The 20524-nt window shown below is 36.1% G+C and overlaps 1 protein-coding gene across 4 annotated transcripts in view; it reads left to right on the top strand.

Moving 5' to 3' along the window:
* Positions 1-4876: 4876 nt before the first annotated feature.
* The window catches only part of TOPBP1 (DNA topoisomerase II binding protein 1), a 90985-nt gene continuing 75337 nt past the window's right edge, over positions 4877-20524 (top strand). For all 4 annotated transcript variants that reach the window (XM_087712959.1, XM_087712958.1, XM_087712960.1 and 1 more), the window contains exons 1-8: positions 4877-4964; positions 7276-7363; positions 9058-9192; positions 9610-9753; positions 11211-11392; positions 12221-12414; positions 14585-14764; positions 17039-17208. In XM_087712959.1, coding sequence (XP_087569085.1) covers positions 7283-7363; positions 9058-9192; positions 9610-9753; positions 11211-11392; positions 12221-12414; positions 14585-14764; positions 17039-17208 — 1086 coding nt within the window. In that variant the 5' untranslated portion in view covers positions 4877-4964; positions 7276-7282. The remainder of the gene's footprint in view (positions 4965-7275; positions 7364-9057; positions 9193-9609; positions 9754-11210; positions 11393-12220; positions 12415-14584; positions 14765-17038; positions 17209-20524) is intronic.

Here is a 20524-nt window from a genome sequence, read left to right as displayed (position 1 = left end):
TAACATATATAGCAAAAAGCAGCAAGAAAAAGAAACAACAGCAAACGATATTACAAGACAAGCTTAAAAGACCAGATAAAATTGCAGAAGGACCTGCAAAAAAGTGAGAAAAGTAATTTAATAAAACATAAATTGAACTTAATAGTGCAAGATGAAATGGCACAAAAACTTAAAATGGCAAAACAAAGCTTCTTTGAACACGCAAATAGGCCAGGTAGATGGTTAGCGTACAAGTTGAAAAAAGAAAAAGAGAAGAAAATGATACACCAACTGCTAGACGAAAAGGGGATCCTTTATCATCAAATGAGGATAAAAAGAAAATAACCCAGGAATTTTTTAGGAAACTGTATAGTCAAGATTACCTGGACCCCTTCCAGTCCGGCTTCAGACCTGGTTACAGCACAGAAACCGCTTTGGTCGCATTGACCGATGATCTCTGGAGAGCCAGGGATGGAGGCCACGCCTCAGGGATGGAGGCCACGCCTCCATCTTGGTTCTTCTTGACCTCTCGGCGGCTTTCGATACCATTGACCATGGTATCCTTCTGCGACGACTGCGGGAGGTGGGGGTGGGAGGCACTGTTTTGCAGTGGTTCTCCTCCTACCTCTCGGACAGGTCGCAGTCGGTGTTGGTTGGGGGACAGAGATCGACCACGAGGCCCCTAACATATGGGGTGCCGCAGGGGTCGGTCCTGTCCCCCGTACTATTTAACATCTACATGAAACCGCTGGGCGAGATCATTCGGAGGCACAGGATAAGATACCATCAATATGCGGACGATACGCAGCTGTATCTGTCCGCCCCGTGCCAACTCAATGAAGTGGTGGACGTGATGAGCCAGGGTCTTGAGGCCGTCAGGGACTGGATGAGGGCTAACAAGCTTGTACTCAACCCGGAAAAGACCGAGTGGCTGTTGTGTTTCCCTCCCAATAATTTGGTTAGCGTTCCATCGCTCAGGCTGGGGGGCCAAATTTTACACCCCTCAGACAGCGTTCGCAACTTGGGAGTCCTCCTGGACCCACAGCTGACCTTTGATTACCACCTGTCGGCTGTGACCAGGGGGGCATTTGCCCAGGTTCGCCTGGTGCGCCAGTTGCGACCCTACCTGAATCGGGAGGCCCTCACAAGAGTCACTCGCGCCCTCGTGACCTCTAGGCTGGAATACTGCAATGTGCTCTACATGGGGCTGCCCTTGAAGAGCATCCGGCGACTTCAGCTAGTCCAGAATGCGGCCGCGCGAGTGATTGTGGGTGCACCTCGGTTCACCCACATAACACCTATCCTCCGTGAGCTGCGCTGGCTACCTGTTGATCTCCGTGTGCGCTTCAAGGTGCTTCTTACCACCTATAAAGCCCTTCATGGTAGTGGATCTGGGTACTTGAGAGACCGCCTCCTGCCAATTACCTCCTCGAGACCGATTAGATCTCATAGATTAGGCCTCTTCCGAGTGCCATCTGCCAGCCAGTGCCGGCTGGCCACTACGCGGAGGAGAGCCTTTTCAGTAGCAGCTCCGACCCTCTGGAACGATCTCCCCGTGGAGATTGGTACCCACACCACCCTTCAGACCTTCCGCGCAGCCCTCAAGAGCTGGCTATCCCGTCAGGCCTGGGGGTAAAGATTTGATTCGCCCCCACCCGAATGCTGAATGAATGTTGTTTATTTTTTAATAATGTGTATGCTATATGTTACGGTTTGTATCCCCTCCCTATAAGTTGTTAGCCGCCCTGAGTCCCCTCAGGGAAAAGGGCGGCCTACAAATAAACTTATTCCATTCCATTCCAAGAAAAAAACATCAGAAGATACAACTAAACAATATCTGGAAAAGGCTGATCTAACCAAAATACTGGACACAGTGAGAATAATGTTAAATGAAAAAATAACAACAATGGAAAAAATGGAAGCAATTAAAAGACAAAAAAATAATAAAACACCTGGATGAGACAGGCTTCCTGCAGAACTATAAAAGTTTACAAGAAGCACTAGGACCATTATTGCTGGAAGTCTACAATGAAGCGTTATCAAAGGTCAAACTCCCTAAAACTTGGACAGAAGCATACATTTACATTAATACCAAAGGAAGATACAGATACTCAGCAGATAAAAAACTACAGACCAATAGCATTACTAAATGTAGATTATAAAATATTTGCCTCTCTAATTTCAGAAAGATTAAAAAGATTTTAAAACAAATTCATACATCCCAATCAGAATGGTTTTCTACGTAAAAGACAACTGAAAGACAACATGAGGATTATTATGAATGTATTTGAATTCTATGAAGTCCACTTTGAAAAACAGCTAGCATTGACCTTTCTGGATGCACAAAAAGCCTTTGATAACATGAATTGGTAATTTATGATATTACAATTGAAAAGCATGAACTTCAGTGAAAACTTTGTAAAGATGATCCAAGCAATATACTCCAATCAAATGGTGAAAGTGATAGTAAATGGAGAAATAACATAATTTAATATAAAAATTTAACATAAACAAGGGTACAATACAAGGATGTCCACTATCCCCACTTCTATTTATACTAACCCTGGAAGTCTTACTTAGACAGACCAGACAAGACCCAGAAATAAAAGGTTTGAAGATAAAAAAAGAACAATATAAGTATAAACATTCAGACGACCTAGTATTTATTTTGGATAAATAAGAAACAGGACCCTAGAAATAGGACCCAAATAAATAAAGAAAATAGAAGAGTTTGGTGAGATGGCAGGATTTAAAATAAACAAGGAAAAGACCAAAACATTGACAAAGAACTTTACAGATAAACAGAAAATTGAAGTGATGGAAAAGATGTACATGCAGATAACTAAAAAAGTTAAATATCTGGGAATTTGGCTAACAGCAAGAGATACGTTCATAAAAGAAGATAACAATACTAATACAGCAAATAAAGACAGATCAGGACAAATGGAAATATCTACAGCTGTCGTTGGTCAGAAGGATAGATATAACAAAAATGAATATTCTACCAAAATTGCTATTTTTATTTTAATTCCGATAAAATTAGGAAAAAGGTTTTTGAGGATTTAAACGAGTGATGTTAAAGTTCATTAGGGAAGGCAAAAAACCAAGAATCAAATTGAAAATGCTATGAGATACCAAAAACAAGGGAGGGTTTCGGCTATCGAACTGGGAGCTGTATCACCAGGATTTAGTGCTCACATGGGTGAGAGAGTGAATAAATTTGAAGAACAAAAGACTATTCACAATAGAAGGGCATGATTTACAATTGGGGTGGTATTCATTTGCATGGTACGGGAAAAGTAAACCACATAGATACTTCCAAAGGCATTATATCAGAAATGCTCTGTTGTTAGTATGGGGGGGAAAATCAAACAAAATCACTATGTGAAAATACCAGTCTGGCTATCTATGATGGAAGGGCTAATACACCCTAATGTTTTAAATCTGGATAAAAACTGTAAGATACAAAGATATACTAAATGAAGAAGGGGGCTTAAAATCAAAATAGGAATTAAAAAATCAGGGAATTGACTTGGGCTGGTGGCCCAAATACAAAAGAGACATAAGAAAGATTCAAAAACAAATGGATTTTATAAGAACCCCAAGAACTGGATGAGATACTGTTAGAGACAGATGAAAAATTAATAAAGAAAATCTATAATTACCTATTGAATCTTAAAATGGAAGAAGAATATGGAAATGAAACCATGATAGTATGGTCAAAAATTTTGGGTTATACTACAGAATTAGATAATTGACAAAAAATTGTGGGAAAGAAATTACAAATTAACGATGTCAACATCGTTACAACCTATACAACCTGTACAAAATGTTTTTATGGATGATAGTTGTCACCAGCAAGATTGGCAAAAATGTTCCCAAATATGTCACCAGTGTGTTGGAAACTTAAACAGGTACCAGGATCCTACTATCATACGTGGTGGACCTGTCCAACAGCAAAAAAATATTGGTCAAAGATACAAAGGGGGTTAGAAGATATCACAACAAATAGATCTAAAATCAGAACTACTCTTACTAAATATACTACCAGGGAAATACAATAAAAGAATCACATATTTAACGTTACATGTAATAACAGTAGCTAGAATCACATATGCACAAAATTGGGAAAAAGAAAGTATACCTATAGATGAAATGGTAATAAAGAAAATATTAGAATGTGCTGAATTGGGACAAGTTAAGGATGGAACTTAAGGATAAAGAGGAAACAGTATTACCTAACATGGGACTTATTGTACAAATGGTTAGAAAACAGGTGCAGAGATTAGTAACTTAATAACGAAAGAAAATTAACAAATAGAAATAAATGCTGTGTGTGTGTGTGTGTATGTGTGTGTACATACATACACACACACACACACATACTGTAAGCAATATTACTATTGGACTGTACATGACTATAGATTAAAACGTATAGTGTTAAATGTATAGAGCGTTATGGTATCACTAGGAAAATAATGGTTGTAACTGTGATGTACATTATTATGTATTTAAAGGAGACTACACTGTATGACTAGGAGAATAATGGTTATAATCAGGGTGTATAATACTATATATACTTAAAAAGGACGATACAGCCAGTACACTGTTGTTGCACACCTGGAAATGTGATGTATAATAAAGGAAAATGTATAATAAAAATAATTAAGAATAAACAAATATTTCATCAAAACAAATTCATTACAAAAACTCACCGGAAATCTTGCTTAAATCGCATAAATTAATTCCCGCCTCTTAACGCTTAAAGGAGCCGCAAACTCCCGGAAACTTTTTTTTTTTTGCAGCCCGTCTCCATCCGCTCTGCGGCACCTTTAAGGATAGTTCGGCTTAATTCTTAGTCACATGACAATACGTAATCAAGAATGGCAAGAGGTTTAGTACCTTTTGCGCATGCGTGGCTTGGCGTCCTGGTCTTTCCCGCCAGCTTGCAGAAGATTAGAATTCTTGGAAAGACTACGAGGAAGGTAATTGACTGAAGGCCGAAGTTGGGGGGCGGGCAGGGGGAAGAGACGTAAGAATTTTGTCTCGCACCGTTTCTGTCTGCCTCTCCTCTAAATTTCCTGCTCTTTTCAGTCTCCTCCTTTTCTGTAGATCGGTTTCTACTGCAATTTCTGAAGTGGGCGGAGAGTATAGAATCGTCGCCCATGTCTGAAATTAGGGATAAGTTTTTCTTTTTCCCAAGTCAAATCGCCATCTATCTCGGGTACTAAAGCTTTTAAGGCGACTTTATTTGATCCTGAACCTTTCAAGTGTGTGAAAGTATATCTTCCATAATCACCCCAAGCCTTCATGAATTTTCAGCAGGTCACCTAAGTGGGAATGCTGGGATATATGTCCCAAATTAGAACAGGGATGACAGAAAAACGAGTTGCTCAGGACTTCTGAGGAGTGAGAAGAAGGATCCTTCTTACTTGTCTAATCCTATTTCTCTTTCTGAGACTTCTTCCATTTTTGAGATGGTTTTACACTTGTAAAATATAAGTCTTAAATCCATGCTACTACATTATTACATCATCTCTCTTTCCAATATTTTGCATAATAAACAAGTCTGTGTGAGCTGCACAAAACAGCAAGTTTTAAAAATGGTTAAACCTGCAGGAATAACCATGTGTCAAAAATCCTCTGCCAGTCATTGAAGATTTTTTTGTTTATTTCTTTTTATTTAGCATAGGAAAGTTTGAGAAGCCTTGAGCCAAATTACAATGATTTGCAAAAAAACCTCTTGATTTTCCATTTACTTCTCTACTCTGAATGATTTTATACTTAAGGAGCATTGAACATCTACCCATATAAAAATAGTATGCTACAATCAGTTGTTTTATAATTATATATTTCCCTTAAGACTTTATCAAATGTATTTGTCTGCTGTAGCTCTTTAGGGAAGATCTAGACTTTTAGATTTCCTATACTGGCAGTACAAGAAGTAGAAAAAGAACCATTTATTTTCTTATGTATTAGATTTCTATTCACCTTTAATATAGAAAATTAAGGTCCCATTTGTAGTGCTCTCCTTGTATTTGCTCCTAGAGCAGCAACTTTACATTGGTTTAAAAAATGTTTCAAAGTTACCCAAATAATAATTATTTTACAGATAGTTAATGTCAGTCTAAATCAGGAGTGTCAAACTCAAGACCTGGGGACCAGATCCAGCCCACGGGGTGTTTAGATCTGACTCATGGGGCCGCCCTGGAAGGACCAGCCAGCGGGGCCTCTGCCAGTGAAAATAGAGCTCAGGAGGGCCACATGCGGGTCCTCACGAGCTCCTGTTTTCACTGACATAGGGTTGCAGGAGGCCGTTGCAGCCAAAAAATGGAGCTCGGGAGCCCGTTTTTGTTGGCAGGCCTCTCGGGCCCCCAACACGAGTGACATTGAGGTGGCCATGCCCACACTGGCCAAGGCTACTCCACCCCCATGAGGTCATACAATCCTGATGCATCCCTCAATGAAATCAAGTTTGACATCCCTGGTCTAAATGGTTTTTAGAGCAGAGGTCCCCAACCTCTGGTCTTGTGACATTCTTTTGCCTGGCACCAAGCCACAGAATGCCAAGAAACTGGACTGTGGGATGCAAGCAGGAGGTAAAACCATGGCTCCTCCAGTCCGTGGAAAAACCTTTATCCGCAGAATCGGTCCCTGGTATCAAAAAGATTCGAGGCCACTTCTTTAGATGATAGGATTAGTCATCACTAATGGAATTTGTGATTTTTGCCTGTACAAGTAGCCTTTGACCTATGATCACAATTGAACCCAAAATTTCTGTTGCTTAATGAGACCGTTATTAAATTAATTTTGCCTCCCTTTACAACTATTCTTGCCACAATTGTTAAGTGAATCCCTGCAGTTAAAATTAGTAACAGGATTGTTAAGTGAATCTGGCTTCCTCATTGACTTTGTTTATTAGAAGGTCACAAAAAGTGATCATTTGACTCCCAAGACACTGCAACCATCATAAATATGAGTCAGTTGCTAAGCATCTGAATTTTGACCATGGGTATGCTGCTATGTTCGTAAGTATGAAAAACGATTATGTCACTTTTTTCAGTGCTGTTGTAACTTTGAACAATCACTAAATGAAGAAGGTCGAGGGTTACTTGTATTATAACAAACAAAATATGTTTTTAATATTATTGACCATTACTTGATTTATAAAAATATTGACAGTCAAACCACCTAAAATGTTCCTAGGATACAGGATTATCCAGATTATTGTCCCTTTAATACAGATTATTGTTCCATTGATCAGCTTTTTATTGACTTTTCTTTTTTCTTTATTAGTTAAATAATGAAAGAGAGCAAGGAGCCGTATTTTGTGAAGTTTATAAAAACTCTGGAAAGTTCAGAGTGTTTTCTTCAAGCCCTTGAGGTATGCTTATTTAATGTGTTTAAAACTGTCTGGTAAATTAGTTATAATCATTAAATTTGTTTTCTTTATAGCAGGAATTTGTTAGTACCTCTCTCTTTTCCTTCATAATAACTAGACAGGAAGAATTTAGTTACGACTAACTTTGTCCTATTATTTCAGTAGGTCTATCCTAAGTACAACTGAATTGAATCAAATTAGATTTGTTTATTAAAATATAAAAGGGTGGCTCAGTGGTTAAGATGCTGAGCTTGTTGATCAGAAAGGTTAGCAGTTTGGTGATTCAAAGCCCTAGTGCCGCATAACAGAGTGAGCTCCCGTTACTTGTTTCAGCTTCTGCCAATCTAGCAGTTCGAAAGCATGTAAAAATGCAAATAGAAAAATAGGAACCACCTTTGGTGGGAGGGTAATAGCGTTCTGTGCACCTTTGGCATTTAGTCATGCCGGCCACATGACCACGGAGATGTCTTTGGACAGTGCTGGCTCTTCGGCTTTGAAACCAAAGAGCACCCCCCCCCCCTAGAGTCGGGAACAACTAGCACATATGTGCATAAGGAACCTTTAAATTTATTAAAATATAAAATAGTAATTTTGCATGAACAAGTATAAAGTGTTTGTCTTTAGTTTTAAATAGTATTTGTTAAATAAAGTTATATCCCTGGGTGTTCTTGAAATTTTGGGTACAGTGATTCTTGCTCTACTCAGTCAATGTCAATGAAAGAAAAGCTTCATATAAATTATACAATTCTTTCTCCATTAAAAAACCACAAGGTTTGTAAACTTGGCAACAGATAATTATGAATATTGTCAATCACAGCAAAGACTAAAATGAATTTAGCTTTATTGAGAAAGCCTTAGAAATACCACTTCAACTTACTGCAAAAGCCTGCAGCATTTTAATTAGTATAAGAAAAATATTTCAGTGACATGTTACCTTTGGAACGAACTCCCCGTGGAGATTCGTACCCTCACCACCGTCCAGGCCTTCCGCACAGCCTTGAAGAACTGGCTAGCCCGTCAGGCCTGGGGACAAGGATAGTTGCCCCTCCCGAATGATGAATGTATGTTGCTTATTACTTTTATTATGTGTGTCTATGTCATTGTTGTATTTCCCCCGCCCCCCCTGATTTTATGTGAGCCGCCCTGAGTCCCCTCAGGGAAAAGGGCGGCCTACAAATGTTAATAAAATCTAAAAAAAAAAAAAAAAAAAATCTATTGAAAACTATATTCTTTGAAAACAAATTTTCTACTTCCTTCAACATAAAACAACATTTAAAGTTAAATTTTACAGTAATAACATTAAAAGTTTGGTTAGTCTAGTTTGATCTAGTGGTTAAGGCATCAGACTAGAAAGCGAGAGATCACTAGTAAAAGTCCCGCCTTGACCCTGAAAGCCAGCTGGATAACCTTGAGCCAATCACTCATTCTCAGCCCAACTCACCTCAAAGGATTGTTGTTGTGGGGAAAACAGGTGGAGAAAGGTGTGTTAGATATGTGCATCGCCTTGAGTCATTTGTAAAAATAATAAAGGGACAGAAATAAAATGAAAACCGGCCTTGTTCATATTTACCATGCTGCACAATTCAGTTTGGCTCTTAAGCTGCTAGAAATTGGATAGCAGTGCTTTTGAGAAAATGGTTTGGGAGTAAAGGGAATGCTTTTTGCCGTGAGTTATTTGCTGCTTGTGTATTTTGCAGTCCATCAAAGAATTTCAATCAGAAGAATGTCTTCAGATTCTTGATAAGGAAGCTGCACTTAAAATACAAGAGAATGACAAATCCCTTTATATATGTGATCAGTTTAGTGGCATTGTTTTTAATCATCTTCAAAAGGTTTGCATTTTTTATATTGTTATTTTTTGTCATACCTTGGTAAAGTGTACCTTTGAAAATTGTATAAAAAGTGGAAAATCAGTAGAGGTATAAACACTGTGCCATCACTGGGAGACAAAATTGATGAATGACAGTGTACTGAATTTTGATGATTCCCTTTTTTGTATTTGACTATTAAACAAATAACCAATAAATGATGATGTAGTATGGGTTAATGTTTTAGTGCCAATTTTTCTTTCTGCCATACTTATTTAAGTATGTGTATGTAGTTTGAGTGAAAAAGATGACTTTGAATTTATTGATCTTTTCAAAAATTGCCAGGCTATCTGCATGGATATTGTTTTAGATAATGTAAGGGGCTAGAAAATTGCTTTGTGAAAAAGAGCCCTATTAGTTTTCTTGCTTTATCTTTTTCAGCTTGGTTGTAGGATTGTGGGACCACAGGTAGTTATCTACTGTATGCAGAATCAACGATGCGTTCCAAAGGCTGACCATCCAGTTTTTAATATGACAATGGCTGATGTAACAATATCTTGTACAAGTCTTCCAAAGGAAACAAGGGTAAAATATTACATAAATATAGAATTTAGATACAGAGATGATGTTTATCTTCTCAGTGTTTATAAAATTATATTTGGCTTCTAGTCATGTTAATTATCAATTACCATATTTTCCGGCCTATAAGACACACACACACACACACACACCCCAAAAAAGTGGGTGGAAATGTCTGTCCGTCTTATAAGCAAATGTTGCCAAAGTCCTGCCCATCCTTCAGCCTCTGCCTCCCAGTAATTTGCCTCCTTGCAACAAACAGCCTGGCCAGCTTCAGCACAGCCTGATTTAGCACAAGCAGCTGATTGGCAGTTGAATTTGACTCCCAGAATACCGCTGATCAGCTGTTCCAGGCTACAAGGATCGCTGCCACCTCCGTGCACCCCATTTTCAGCCTCTGTGCATCCTGCCGAGGTGGCACAGTGGTTAAATGCAGCACTGTAGGCTACTTCAGCTGACTGCAGTTCTGCAGTTCGGCTGTTCAAATCTCACCGGCTCAGGGTTGACTCAGCCTTCCATCCTTCCGAGGTGGGTAAAATGAGGACCCGGATTGTTGTTGGGGGCAATACACTGACTCTGTAAACCGCTTAGAGAGGGCTGAAAGCCCTATGAAGCGGTATATAAGTCAAGTCAATAACTGCTGTTTTCTGCCTGTTCAAGGCATGGAACAGGCTGAAAACGGGATGTGGGGAGGCCAAAAATGGGGCGTGCAGAGGCCAAAAACGGTGCATGGAGGCGATATTGGGTGGCGGTGATCCCCGCATCCTGGAACAGCTGGTCGATGGTATTCCAGGAGACCAAGCCAACCACCAATCAGCTGCTCGTGCTAAATCAGGCTGTGCTGAAGCTGACCAGGCTGTTTGCTGCATGGAGGCAAATTGCTAGGAGGCAGAGGCAGATTTTTCCCCCCTTGTTTTCCTTTCCAAAAGCTAGGTGTGTCTTATACTGTGGAACATCTTATAGTCTTATAAATATGGTAAATGATAGAATAGATACAGAAGCATACAATTAAAAATAAAAGGGATCAGATTTCTTTATTATTTTACCCAAAATACCTTCAACAGATGTTTAGTAACTTTAAAAACTCTTCAATCCTACTTTCACACATAAGTTGTTTTAGAAATAAATTGCCTTCCTTTAATATCTTTAAGGTATAACATGATTGGTTAAAATCATGGCAAGAGCAGGGTGATTTTTAAGTGATATTTCAAATATTTCAAGATACTTTTTTTCATCTCAGTCCTAAGTTATTCTCAGCAGGTTCTTTTACTGTTTATATAAGTTTTATAACTTTTCTGAATCTTCTCAAATTTATCAGTGTAAATGTGTGAATGAACAATAGAACACTGTTGATTTAGTTACACTTGTATGAAAATTATTAAAATGTGGTGGTGTTTATACTGAAAATAACTAGCAGCTTTATTTGATTCCTACTTATATCTACTGATGGTTTTTTTCTATAGGAGGAAGTCCATGAATATGTACAGTTGATGGGTGGTCGTGTATACAGAGATCTTAATGTATTAGTAACCCACCTTATAGCTGGAGAAGTTGGAAGCAAGAAATACTTAGTTGCTGCTAATTTAAAAAAACCCATTTTGCTTCCCATTTGGATAAAAACACTATGGGATAAATCACAGCGCAGGTAATATAATTGTGTATGCATTTGGATTACCTGAACAATTCTGACCTGCAATATTTCTTAACAAAGAATTAACATTCTTGTTGCAAAAGGGTCATGCTTTAATGAGAAATTCTACAAAGAAAAAAAAAACGTTGATGGGGAAAATTTATATGATCAAATCTGTATTCTTTTCAATTATTCATACAGAATTCTTATTGTCCTGGATCAAAATTTAATCACGTTTTAAATAAACCCATTAAAATAAGCACGTCTTAAGCCAGACCAAACATATACTTGAGTGCAAGCACCAGTGTCACTCCAAAAATTCCCAACAAATTCTTATTTTTAATGGGACAGAAAGGACAATTATATATGTATGGAATGATTTTATTAACTGTAATGTAGTTATATATATTTTTGTGCCTTAAGACAGCCTTGTCCAGCCAGTTGCTAGTAGTTAAGTCCCTGCAGTTTTCATGGGAACACTTTTGAAAGTGGTTTGTTCATGCTTTCTTCCTAGGGATGAGAGAAAATGACTGGCCTAAAGTCACTCAGGTGTCTTTATGCCTAAGGCAGGACTAAATTCAAAGGCTCCCATGTTGTAATTTGAGGCCTTAATCACTATCAAATTGACTGTCCATTTAATTTACATCAAGCTTATTCCTAGTTCTAGTCTGATGTAACTTTTGGACTGTGGCTCCAAACCCCACCTCACCCAATCAGTTAAAATCAGAGTAGCACACCTCTGAATTAGATGCATTAACATCATTGTCTACTCAAATAAGTCTTCATTCACCACTGATTTTACAAAGAATGATCAAGAGATATAATTATTCTTATTTTCAAAAGGATCACTAGATACACAGATATAAATATGGGAGAGTTTCTGTGTCCTCCATTTCTTGGTTGTACAATCTGCGTAACTGGTTTAAGCAGCATGGATAGACAAGAAGTCCAGCGTCTCACCACTGAGAATGGTGGTCAATATACAGGGCAACTGAAGATGAATGAATGTACTCATCTTATTGTTCAAGAACCAAAAGGTAAAAAAGAAATCTTTGAATTTTTGTTTAGATTGAGTTCAGGAGGAGGCTTGTGTTTGTGTAAATATTTGCAGATTGAGAATCAGATTTCACTTTGTACTAGGCTTAAAAGTTGAACATAGAATGTACCCTCATATTACTTTCTACTGGATTTGCTGCAAACTAATTGTGTTAGTGATATTTTTGTGTAGTACTTCAACTGACTATAGTTTTTTATAGCAATGAAAATAAAATGTTTTAAACTTAATTTAGAATTCTTCAAATACTATTTTAATTTTTCTCCACTGTCTTTATGTTAAGGTTGTACTTCTGAATTTCATGTGACCTTTTGCTCATTTTCCCTGCATTTATTATAAGGATTTTGATATTTAAGGAAAGAGAAAGTGTCTACAACAAAATTAGATTTATTTTAAAATATATTTAATGTATTCTTTTAGAATAAATTCCACCAAATCATGCAACAGAATTTGGAAGCATAATACATAAACACAAGGTTAAAAATAATAATAAAAGCAATGATAAAATACTTAATCAGAAGGCTTCATATGTGGAACAGTCAAGTAGAGTGCTAAACACAATTATAAACCAATATAAAGGGATAAATCTATACAATTTTCTTGGAAGCTGTAATGAAGGGATGTGGCAGATTCCCTGTATAAGAGTGGCAGATTACATCTAACAAAGTCCTTTTATTTATATATGCCTACTTGTATTATAGGTAACACGGAAGAAAGGTTGGTCACTGACTAATAAATATCTGATTAATTACAAGGAAGGCTTGCAAGTATTATGATGGAATAGATGTTTTAGGTAACTCAAGCTAAAAGTGCTCAGAACTTTAAAAGTTGACGCCAGCATTTTAAATCAAACCTGAAAACACACCAGTTAGCAACGTATCTGATTACAATTCTCAAGAATAGAGTGATTATTTTCAATATAGGCTTAAATTTCTGAAACATCTTTAAAGAAAATTTTAAAGGATGAATACATTGTAGTTAACTTAGCCTTAATAGATAAAAAAATATAAGTTCTCTTGAGATAAAGCTGCATATTAGGCTACTGAAAAAGTAGCTATTGACAGTTCTATAGTTTTTTATAGTGTAGGTCTTCTGTATAAGAACAGTGGCAATTTTGAATAACAGTCTGCTAAATTGAAATGATAGGCTAGGGTGACTGAATTTTTTCAGGTTTATTTAGCAAATCATATTGATCTGAATATGCTAATCAGAAAATTAATACTGGAACTAAAAAAATCAAAGCTGTGACCTTGCATCCAGACCTCACTTTTGGCAAATGGAAGAAGCCTTTTCATCTGCAACTTAAAAATCTATTTTGAATGGTTAGAAACTTTTCTTAATGAGGAGAAGGAAGGAAGCAAGCAAGATTTATACATACAAATAGAAGATTTCCCTTTATGTTGCTAGAGTGTTCAGAGAGCAAATTCACACATGTGATTTTCCTATCAGTAATTTGTGGATCCAATCCCATTTTTTTCCTACTTACTGAATTAAATTAATTGTAAGGGTGATTTCATGGACACGTTTGAATTTGCCAGTTTAGGTATATAAAATTAAAACCAAATAGAAAATAATGTTGAGCCTCATTGGTTGTTCATGACATTTTATTGATGCAGCAGGTAGGGCTTAATAGAAAGGCATTCTGTTCTAATGATACATAGCATTATCCAGCCATTGGTGTTGCAATATAAAGCCTCTTTTTGTTAATGATATATTGCCATTGTGATGACCTACTTATACATAATTGCATGTGCAAAAAGTCTCAGACATAGCTATATTGTATCAGTATAGCTAAGGAATCATTTTTATAAGGAAAATGTAAGCACTTTATGTTTCAATGTAGTCTAAAAATAAGTTTGTGAGCGCAGACTTTAAAGTTGATTTTTAAAAGTATATAGAATAAGGTCTCTAACATTTTAGCTAATAAGTACAGTTTGTAGTTTTAGAGTAAGGAGCCTTTCTTTATTCCAAATTTCCTGTCACAATGTTGTAGATAGTTACAGAACAAAGAACTAATTGGGGCAAACAGATTTAGTATATTTAAGAAAATGTGTACAAATATTGCTTCATATATTTATGTTCATGTAGTTTACAGACTTCAGAAGAATTGAAATATGTATTATTTATTATGATTTTGTCTCTTCTTGGGAAAGGTCAGAAATATGAATGTGCAAAAAGGTGGAATGTTCATTGTATATCCATGCAGTGGTTTTTTGACAGCATTGAAAAGAGATTTTGCCAGGATGAATCAATGTATTTAATAGTTCCTAGCACAAAGCAAGATAGTGCACCAAGCACTTCAACTCCTACAAGTCAAGCTAGCAAGCCAGACAGTAAGTAATACAGATACACATAATACAAAAGGACAGATTTCCTATATTATCTAGATTTATAATTATTAATTGACTTAAGATTGCATAATTTATTTTTTTATTCATTTATTTATTCATTTGTTTGTTTTTAGGAAAGTACTGGCCCATAAATATTTCAAAGGTCTCAATTCTATTGGGGCTGTTTATTTTGGGATGCTATGCTCAGATTATTTTTGTTACATTTTTAAGTAGAAGAAATGAGTCTTTTAACAAAGTACAGGTAGTTTTTGACATATAAACATCTCAGCATCCCCACATGTGATCAAATTTCAGGTACTTGGCATGTATATATTACAATTGCAGTGTCCTGGGATCATGTGATCACCTTTTCTGATTTTCTGACAAGCAAAGTAAACCGCAAAGCCAGGTTTGCTTAACTGAATTATTAACAACTGCAAATGATCCACTTAATAACTATGGCAACAACAATCGTAAAATTGGATAGGATTCACTTAAAAATTGCTTTGCCGCAGAAATTGTGGTCTTAATTGTGATCATAAGTCAACTACCTGTATTATATCTCAACTTCCCCTTTAGCCATCCCCTTGCTCTAAATGGGGTTATTCTTGAGACATATTTGGAATCTACAATTCACATGAAGTTTGTCTGCATGGACAGTTCTTGAAGCCCCTAGTGTTATAGTGCAAGAAAAACCTTTTCTGCCATGGCTTCTGCTTTTGGAATATTGTGCCAAAGTGAGAACTGCACTCATTCTTTTGGCCTTCTGAAAGGACTTAAAGACCTGACTCTGCCAACAAATCCGAGGTTTCAATGAGGGTATATCATTCTGGATGTGGTTAAAGGGCTAAAATAAAAGCCCGCTTCCTCCTCATGTGTATCTTGTTCCCTTCCAATCTTTATTAATTTTAAGATAGTTTATTGTTTTTATTTATTGTTTTAACATTCATATAGTTGCATTTATTGATTATAAATCACTAAAGTTGTCTCTAAGTGATAGAGGCAGCACAGAAATTAAATAAGGCTGTACATGATCTTTAAAAAGGGTGCATAGTGTGGAAATGTATTTGAAAACCTATTCAAATCAATAAAGCAACTATATCCTTTTGCACTCATATGAGCCCCCCAAGAGATAAATTTGTTCTATTAATTTGAAAAGAGATGTTTTAGACAGAATCCATGACAATTCATAGCCAACTTGCCAGAGCCAACTTACCACAGGACAAGAATTACACTAATATTGAAAAAATAGGGAAATAGAATCATTAAAGAAAGGATACCAAACTGGGACAAAATGAAATGTAAATAACAAAAATTAAAATATTTTAAAATATTTTAAATGATTAAATTGAATTGTTGAATTGTCCTGCGGTGAGTTATCCTGTGGCAAGTTGGCAATAGTGAGTTGGCTGTGTTGAGTTCACCATGGTGATTTGGCTGCAGCAAGTTGTCCCATTTCAGCCATGCTTGTACAAATTGCAGTGTATCTTTCAAAAGGTTTGAAGAACTCTACTGAATAGCAAGATGAGTTACTTCATTTGGTAGCTATGATTGAACTACATTTTCCAGTATCTTTTTTCATTGGTTTTCACTCCTATGTCCACAATTCTATCAAAACCCATTGGGAAAAAGAAGTTTTTATTGAAGATAAAATGGCTAATATCTTTTCAGTGAAGGAAATTATGTGTAGAACGATGAAAAGCGTGTCTTACAAAATATGTTTATGACAATATATGAAATCATTATAATGAAATTCTATGAATGACATTCTATCTCTTCATGAGGGCTAATATAAGAATTGTTGGGTTAATCTAGGGAGGCCATGGAAACTACAGGATGCCTTTGGGCCTGTTTCTTTCTCCGGCAGACTACTAACGTTGTTATGGAGTTAAATAAAAATAGGTTTAATGTAAACTATCTTGAATAAAGTAACAAATTCATATTTTTTTCTCTTTCAATGTTCTTCTATTTCCCTTTTGCAGTATTTCCTAAAAATAATATTCATAACCTGAGATAATGTTCCCTGAAAAATGAATAAGCCATTACTTTGTAAGCATTTGAAAACACTAAGCGCTTTTTGCATGCATTGATAACAAACTATGTTGCACTTAGCATAACAGAAGAAAGAAATTAATGGAGAATGAAAGTTAACTAATGTCCAGTATGATTTTTATTCTTGCTTAATCTTCTATGAAATTAGAAAGTAAGTTATAATTGATATATTGATGCAATGTTCCAAAATAATTCATAAACAACTTTTTCGTCTGAATTTTAAAGGTCGAACACTTTCGGATGTTAGTCATATTTCAAATATCAACTTAAGTGACATTAATGAAACATCATATAGTTCTGTTTTGAACAGCAGACTGGATCCTTCGCCTGATGATCTGAACAACTTGAATATTAGTTCTTTGCAAGCACGTGAGGATTTACTGGATGGATGCCGAGTATGTTTAATAGTGAATGTTCAATTGTAAAATTACCCAGATAATTCTATAGATTTTAGAATTTGTGAAAGTATATTCATGCATGTAACTAGGCAGAATCTAATGTTTCACCTCTGAATAATTGGTTAAAAGCAATTGTCCATTATTATTGAACATCGGATTGAAAAAAGGAAGGCAAAAGCCATTACTTACAAACTCTATTAAATTATTTTCTTTCCTCATGAGGAAATTAAGTAACATATTTTAATACAATACCTCATTGATAATATAGCAAACTAAAAAAGATCAGTAGTAGGAACATGCTGAAGAAGTGTTGAATACTAAGTTGTGCTAGTACCAGAGTAATATATAGTAAATAGTAATGAACTATGACAGCCAGTTTAGTTATGGAATCAGATTAGAAATTGGGAGACTCAGTTATATTCCCTCCTGAGGCACAAAGCAAATTGGATTACATTGAGCCAGTCACTTTCTCTCAACCATGGGAATGAGACAATGACAAATCACTTTTGACAAAACATATGATTGAATGGAAGAAAAAAACTATACCACAATGAATAATACTTTAGATAAAATTTGAATAATGCTGTAACTGAAAGGAAGTGGAATCAATATTCTCTAAAATTGGTTGTTTGCTTACAGACGCTTCATTACTTAATTGGGTGACATCATCAGTGTTAGTAAGTGTGAGGTGTGCTCCCTGTTCATTTATTATTTGATAAATGTATATGGCCATCTAATTCACACATCTATTATGTATAGTAGCTTGCCCTGCCATTGTTGATGGGTATGGTTTTCTTCTTGCTAGTTTCTGGATTAGGATTATTGTTCAAATCTTGATTAGAAGTAATTAATGAATTTTTCTTGTGGCTTCTGACTGCTAGTTGGTATTCATGAATGCACTCTGCTTGTCTTCTGCCTGTTTGTTCTTCTTAATGGCTATAAAAGTCCTTACATTATGTGATATACATGGCTCCTATTTTTGTTGTTGTTGTTCTTGGGTTAGTGCAGGAGTGTCACATTTGATCCTGTCGGGCTGGATCATGATGTATCATGGCATTTTCTGCCTTTACGGAAACCAGAGTGGGCTGCCAGTTTGACAGGCCTGGGTTAGTGGATGTTTTGGTTTGCTTAAGTTTTTTTTTTTTTTTTTAAACAGAACTTTTTAAATTTTTCTTTAAAAAAAAACACAAATATGTCATCATTTGTCAATCATTAAGACATTGAAGTACAATTTTTTTTGTTGTGTGTGCCCCTCCCTCCCTCCACCCCCCCACCCCCCCTCCTCCTTCCCCCCCCCGACTTCCCAGAACCCGTACACGGTATGGATTTTTAACTAACACAGTCTAAAATCTATTGAGAAAAAAGAAATAAAGAAATTAATGACATTCTAGATTGACCTTAGCTTCTTCTTACTGAACTGACTTTTAACAGTTTAAATCATTTCTGATCTTAAGCATAGGCTAACTGGAATTTCTTAGTCCCGTATTTATTTTGTATATAGTCAATCCATTTTTTCCAGTCTCGTTTATATATCTCATTTGAATGATCTTTGAGATATGCCGATATTTTAGCCATCTCGGCTAAGTTTGTTACTTTCAATGTCCATTCTTGGATTGTAGGCAAGTCTTCCTTCTTCCAATATTGCGCCACCAACAGTCTTGCTGCAGTTATCAGGTGCAGAATCAAATTGGTCTCTACCACTGTAAAGTCAGTACATATACCTAGTAAAAATAACTGAGGAATAAACTTTATCCTTCTTTTTAAAACATTTTGCATGACCCACCATATTTTTATCCAAAATGCCTTAACCTTTTGGCAGGTCCACCATATATGATAATATGTAGCATCGAGAGAACCACACCTCCAACATTTAGGCTGTACATTCGGATACATAGAAGCCAACTTTTTAGGATCTAAATGCCATCTATAGAACATCTTGTAAAAATTTTCTCTCAGATTTTGAGCTTGTGTAAATTTCACATTTCTTACCCAGATTCTTTCCCATGTATCCAACATTATTGGTTCCTCAATATTTTGAGCCCATTTTATCATACAATCTTTAACTAATTCTGTTTCCGAATCCATCTGTATTAATACATTATATATCCTCTTTATATGCATTAAGCTTTGATCTCTTATTTGTTTAAACAGATTATCCTCAACTTGGATAAAACCAATTTTTTGATCTATTTTCCACCTAGCCTGTAATTGCCCATACTGGAACCATGTTTGAACTACCTTCTCCTCTTTTAATACCTCTAAAGATTTTAATTGTAATACCCCCCTTTCCGAGGTAAGAAGCTGTCTGTAAGTAATTCTGTCCTGTTTTTGTGCTGTATTCATATTTTCAATTGCATGTCTAGGAATTGCCCACATGGGTATCTTGTCATTTAATTTATATTGGTATTTCTTCCAAACCCGCAATAAAGCATTTCTTAAAATATGACTTTTAAAATTCTTATCCAATTTTTTGTTGAATAACAGGTAAGCATGCCAACCAAATACCAGATCATGTCCCTCAATATTCAATATTCTATCATTGGTTAAATGAGTCCAATCACTAATTACAGATAATGCCACTGCATCATAATATAGTTTTAAATTAGGTAGTTTCAATCCTCCTCTCTCAAGTACATCTTGCATTATTTTCATCTTTACCCTCGGCTTCTTTCCTGCCCACACAAATTTGTTGATACCCTTCTGCCATTCTAAAAGGTTCGCATCTTTTTTAAGTATAGGTAACATTTGGAAAAGAAATAAAAATTTTGGTAAAATGTTCATTTTCACTGCCACTATCCTACCCAGCAAAGATAAGTGCAATTTCTCCCATTTTTTCATCTCAGTCTGTATGCTATGCCAAAGTGGTTCATAATTATGCTTATATAATTTCCCATTTGAAGTTAAAATGTTAACTCCAACATATTTGACTTTTTTAACTACCTCACATCCTAGCATCACTCCTAATTCTTCCTTTTGTTTAATATTCATATTTATAGCTAATATTTTGGTTTTTCCTAAGTTTATTTTAAAGCCCGACACTTGACCATATTGATTAATCGTATTCATTAAAACCATACTGGATTCCTGCGGTTGTTCTAATATTATGACCAAATCATCCGCAAAAGCGCGGACTCTATATTCTTGCTGCCTAATCTTGATCCCTTTTAAACCATCCAAGCCCCGTATTTTATTCAAAAATACTTCCAAAGTTATAATAAACAATAATGGGGACAAAGGACAGCCCTGTCTTGTACCTTTTCCAATTTGAAAAGAGTCTGTTAAACTTCCATTGACTATGATTTGTGCTGTTTGC

The sequence above is a fragment of the Thamnophis sirtalis genome, unplaced genomic scaffold (genome assembly GCF_051295495.1).
Source record: "Thamnophis sirtalis isolate CommonGarterSnake01/CBP01778 unplaced genomic scaffold, rThaSir2_p1.2 scaffold_4, whole genome shotgun sequence".
Lineage (NCBI taxonomy): Eukaryota > Metazoa > Chordata > Lepidosauria > Squamata > Natricidae > Thamnophis > Thamnophis sirtalis.
This window is presented reverse-complemented; position numbering and strand designations above follow the sequence as displayed.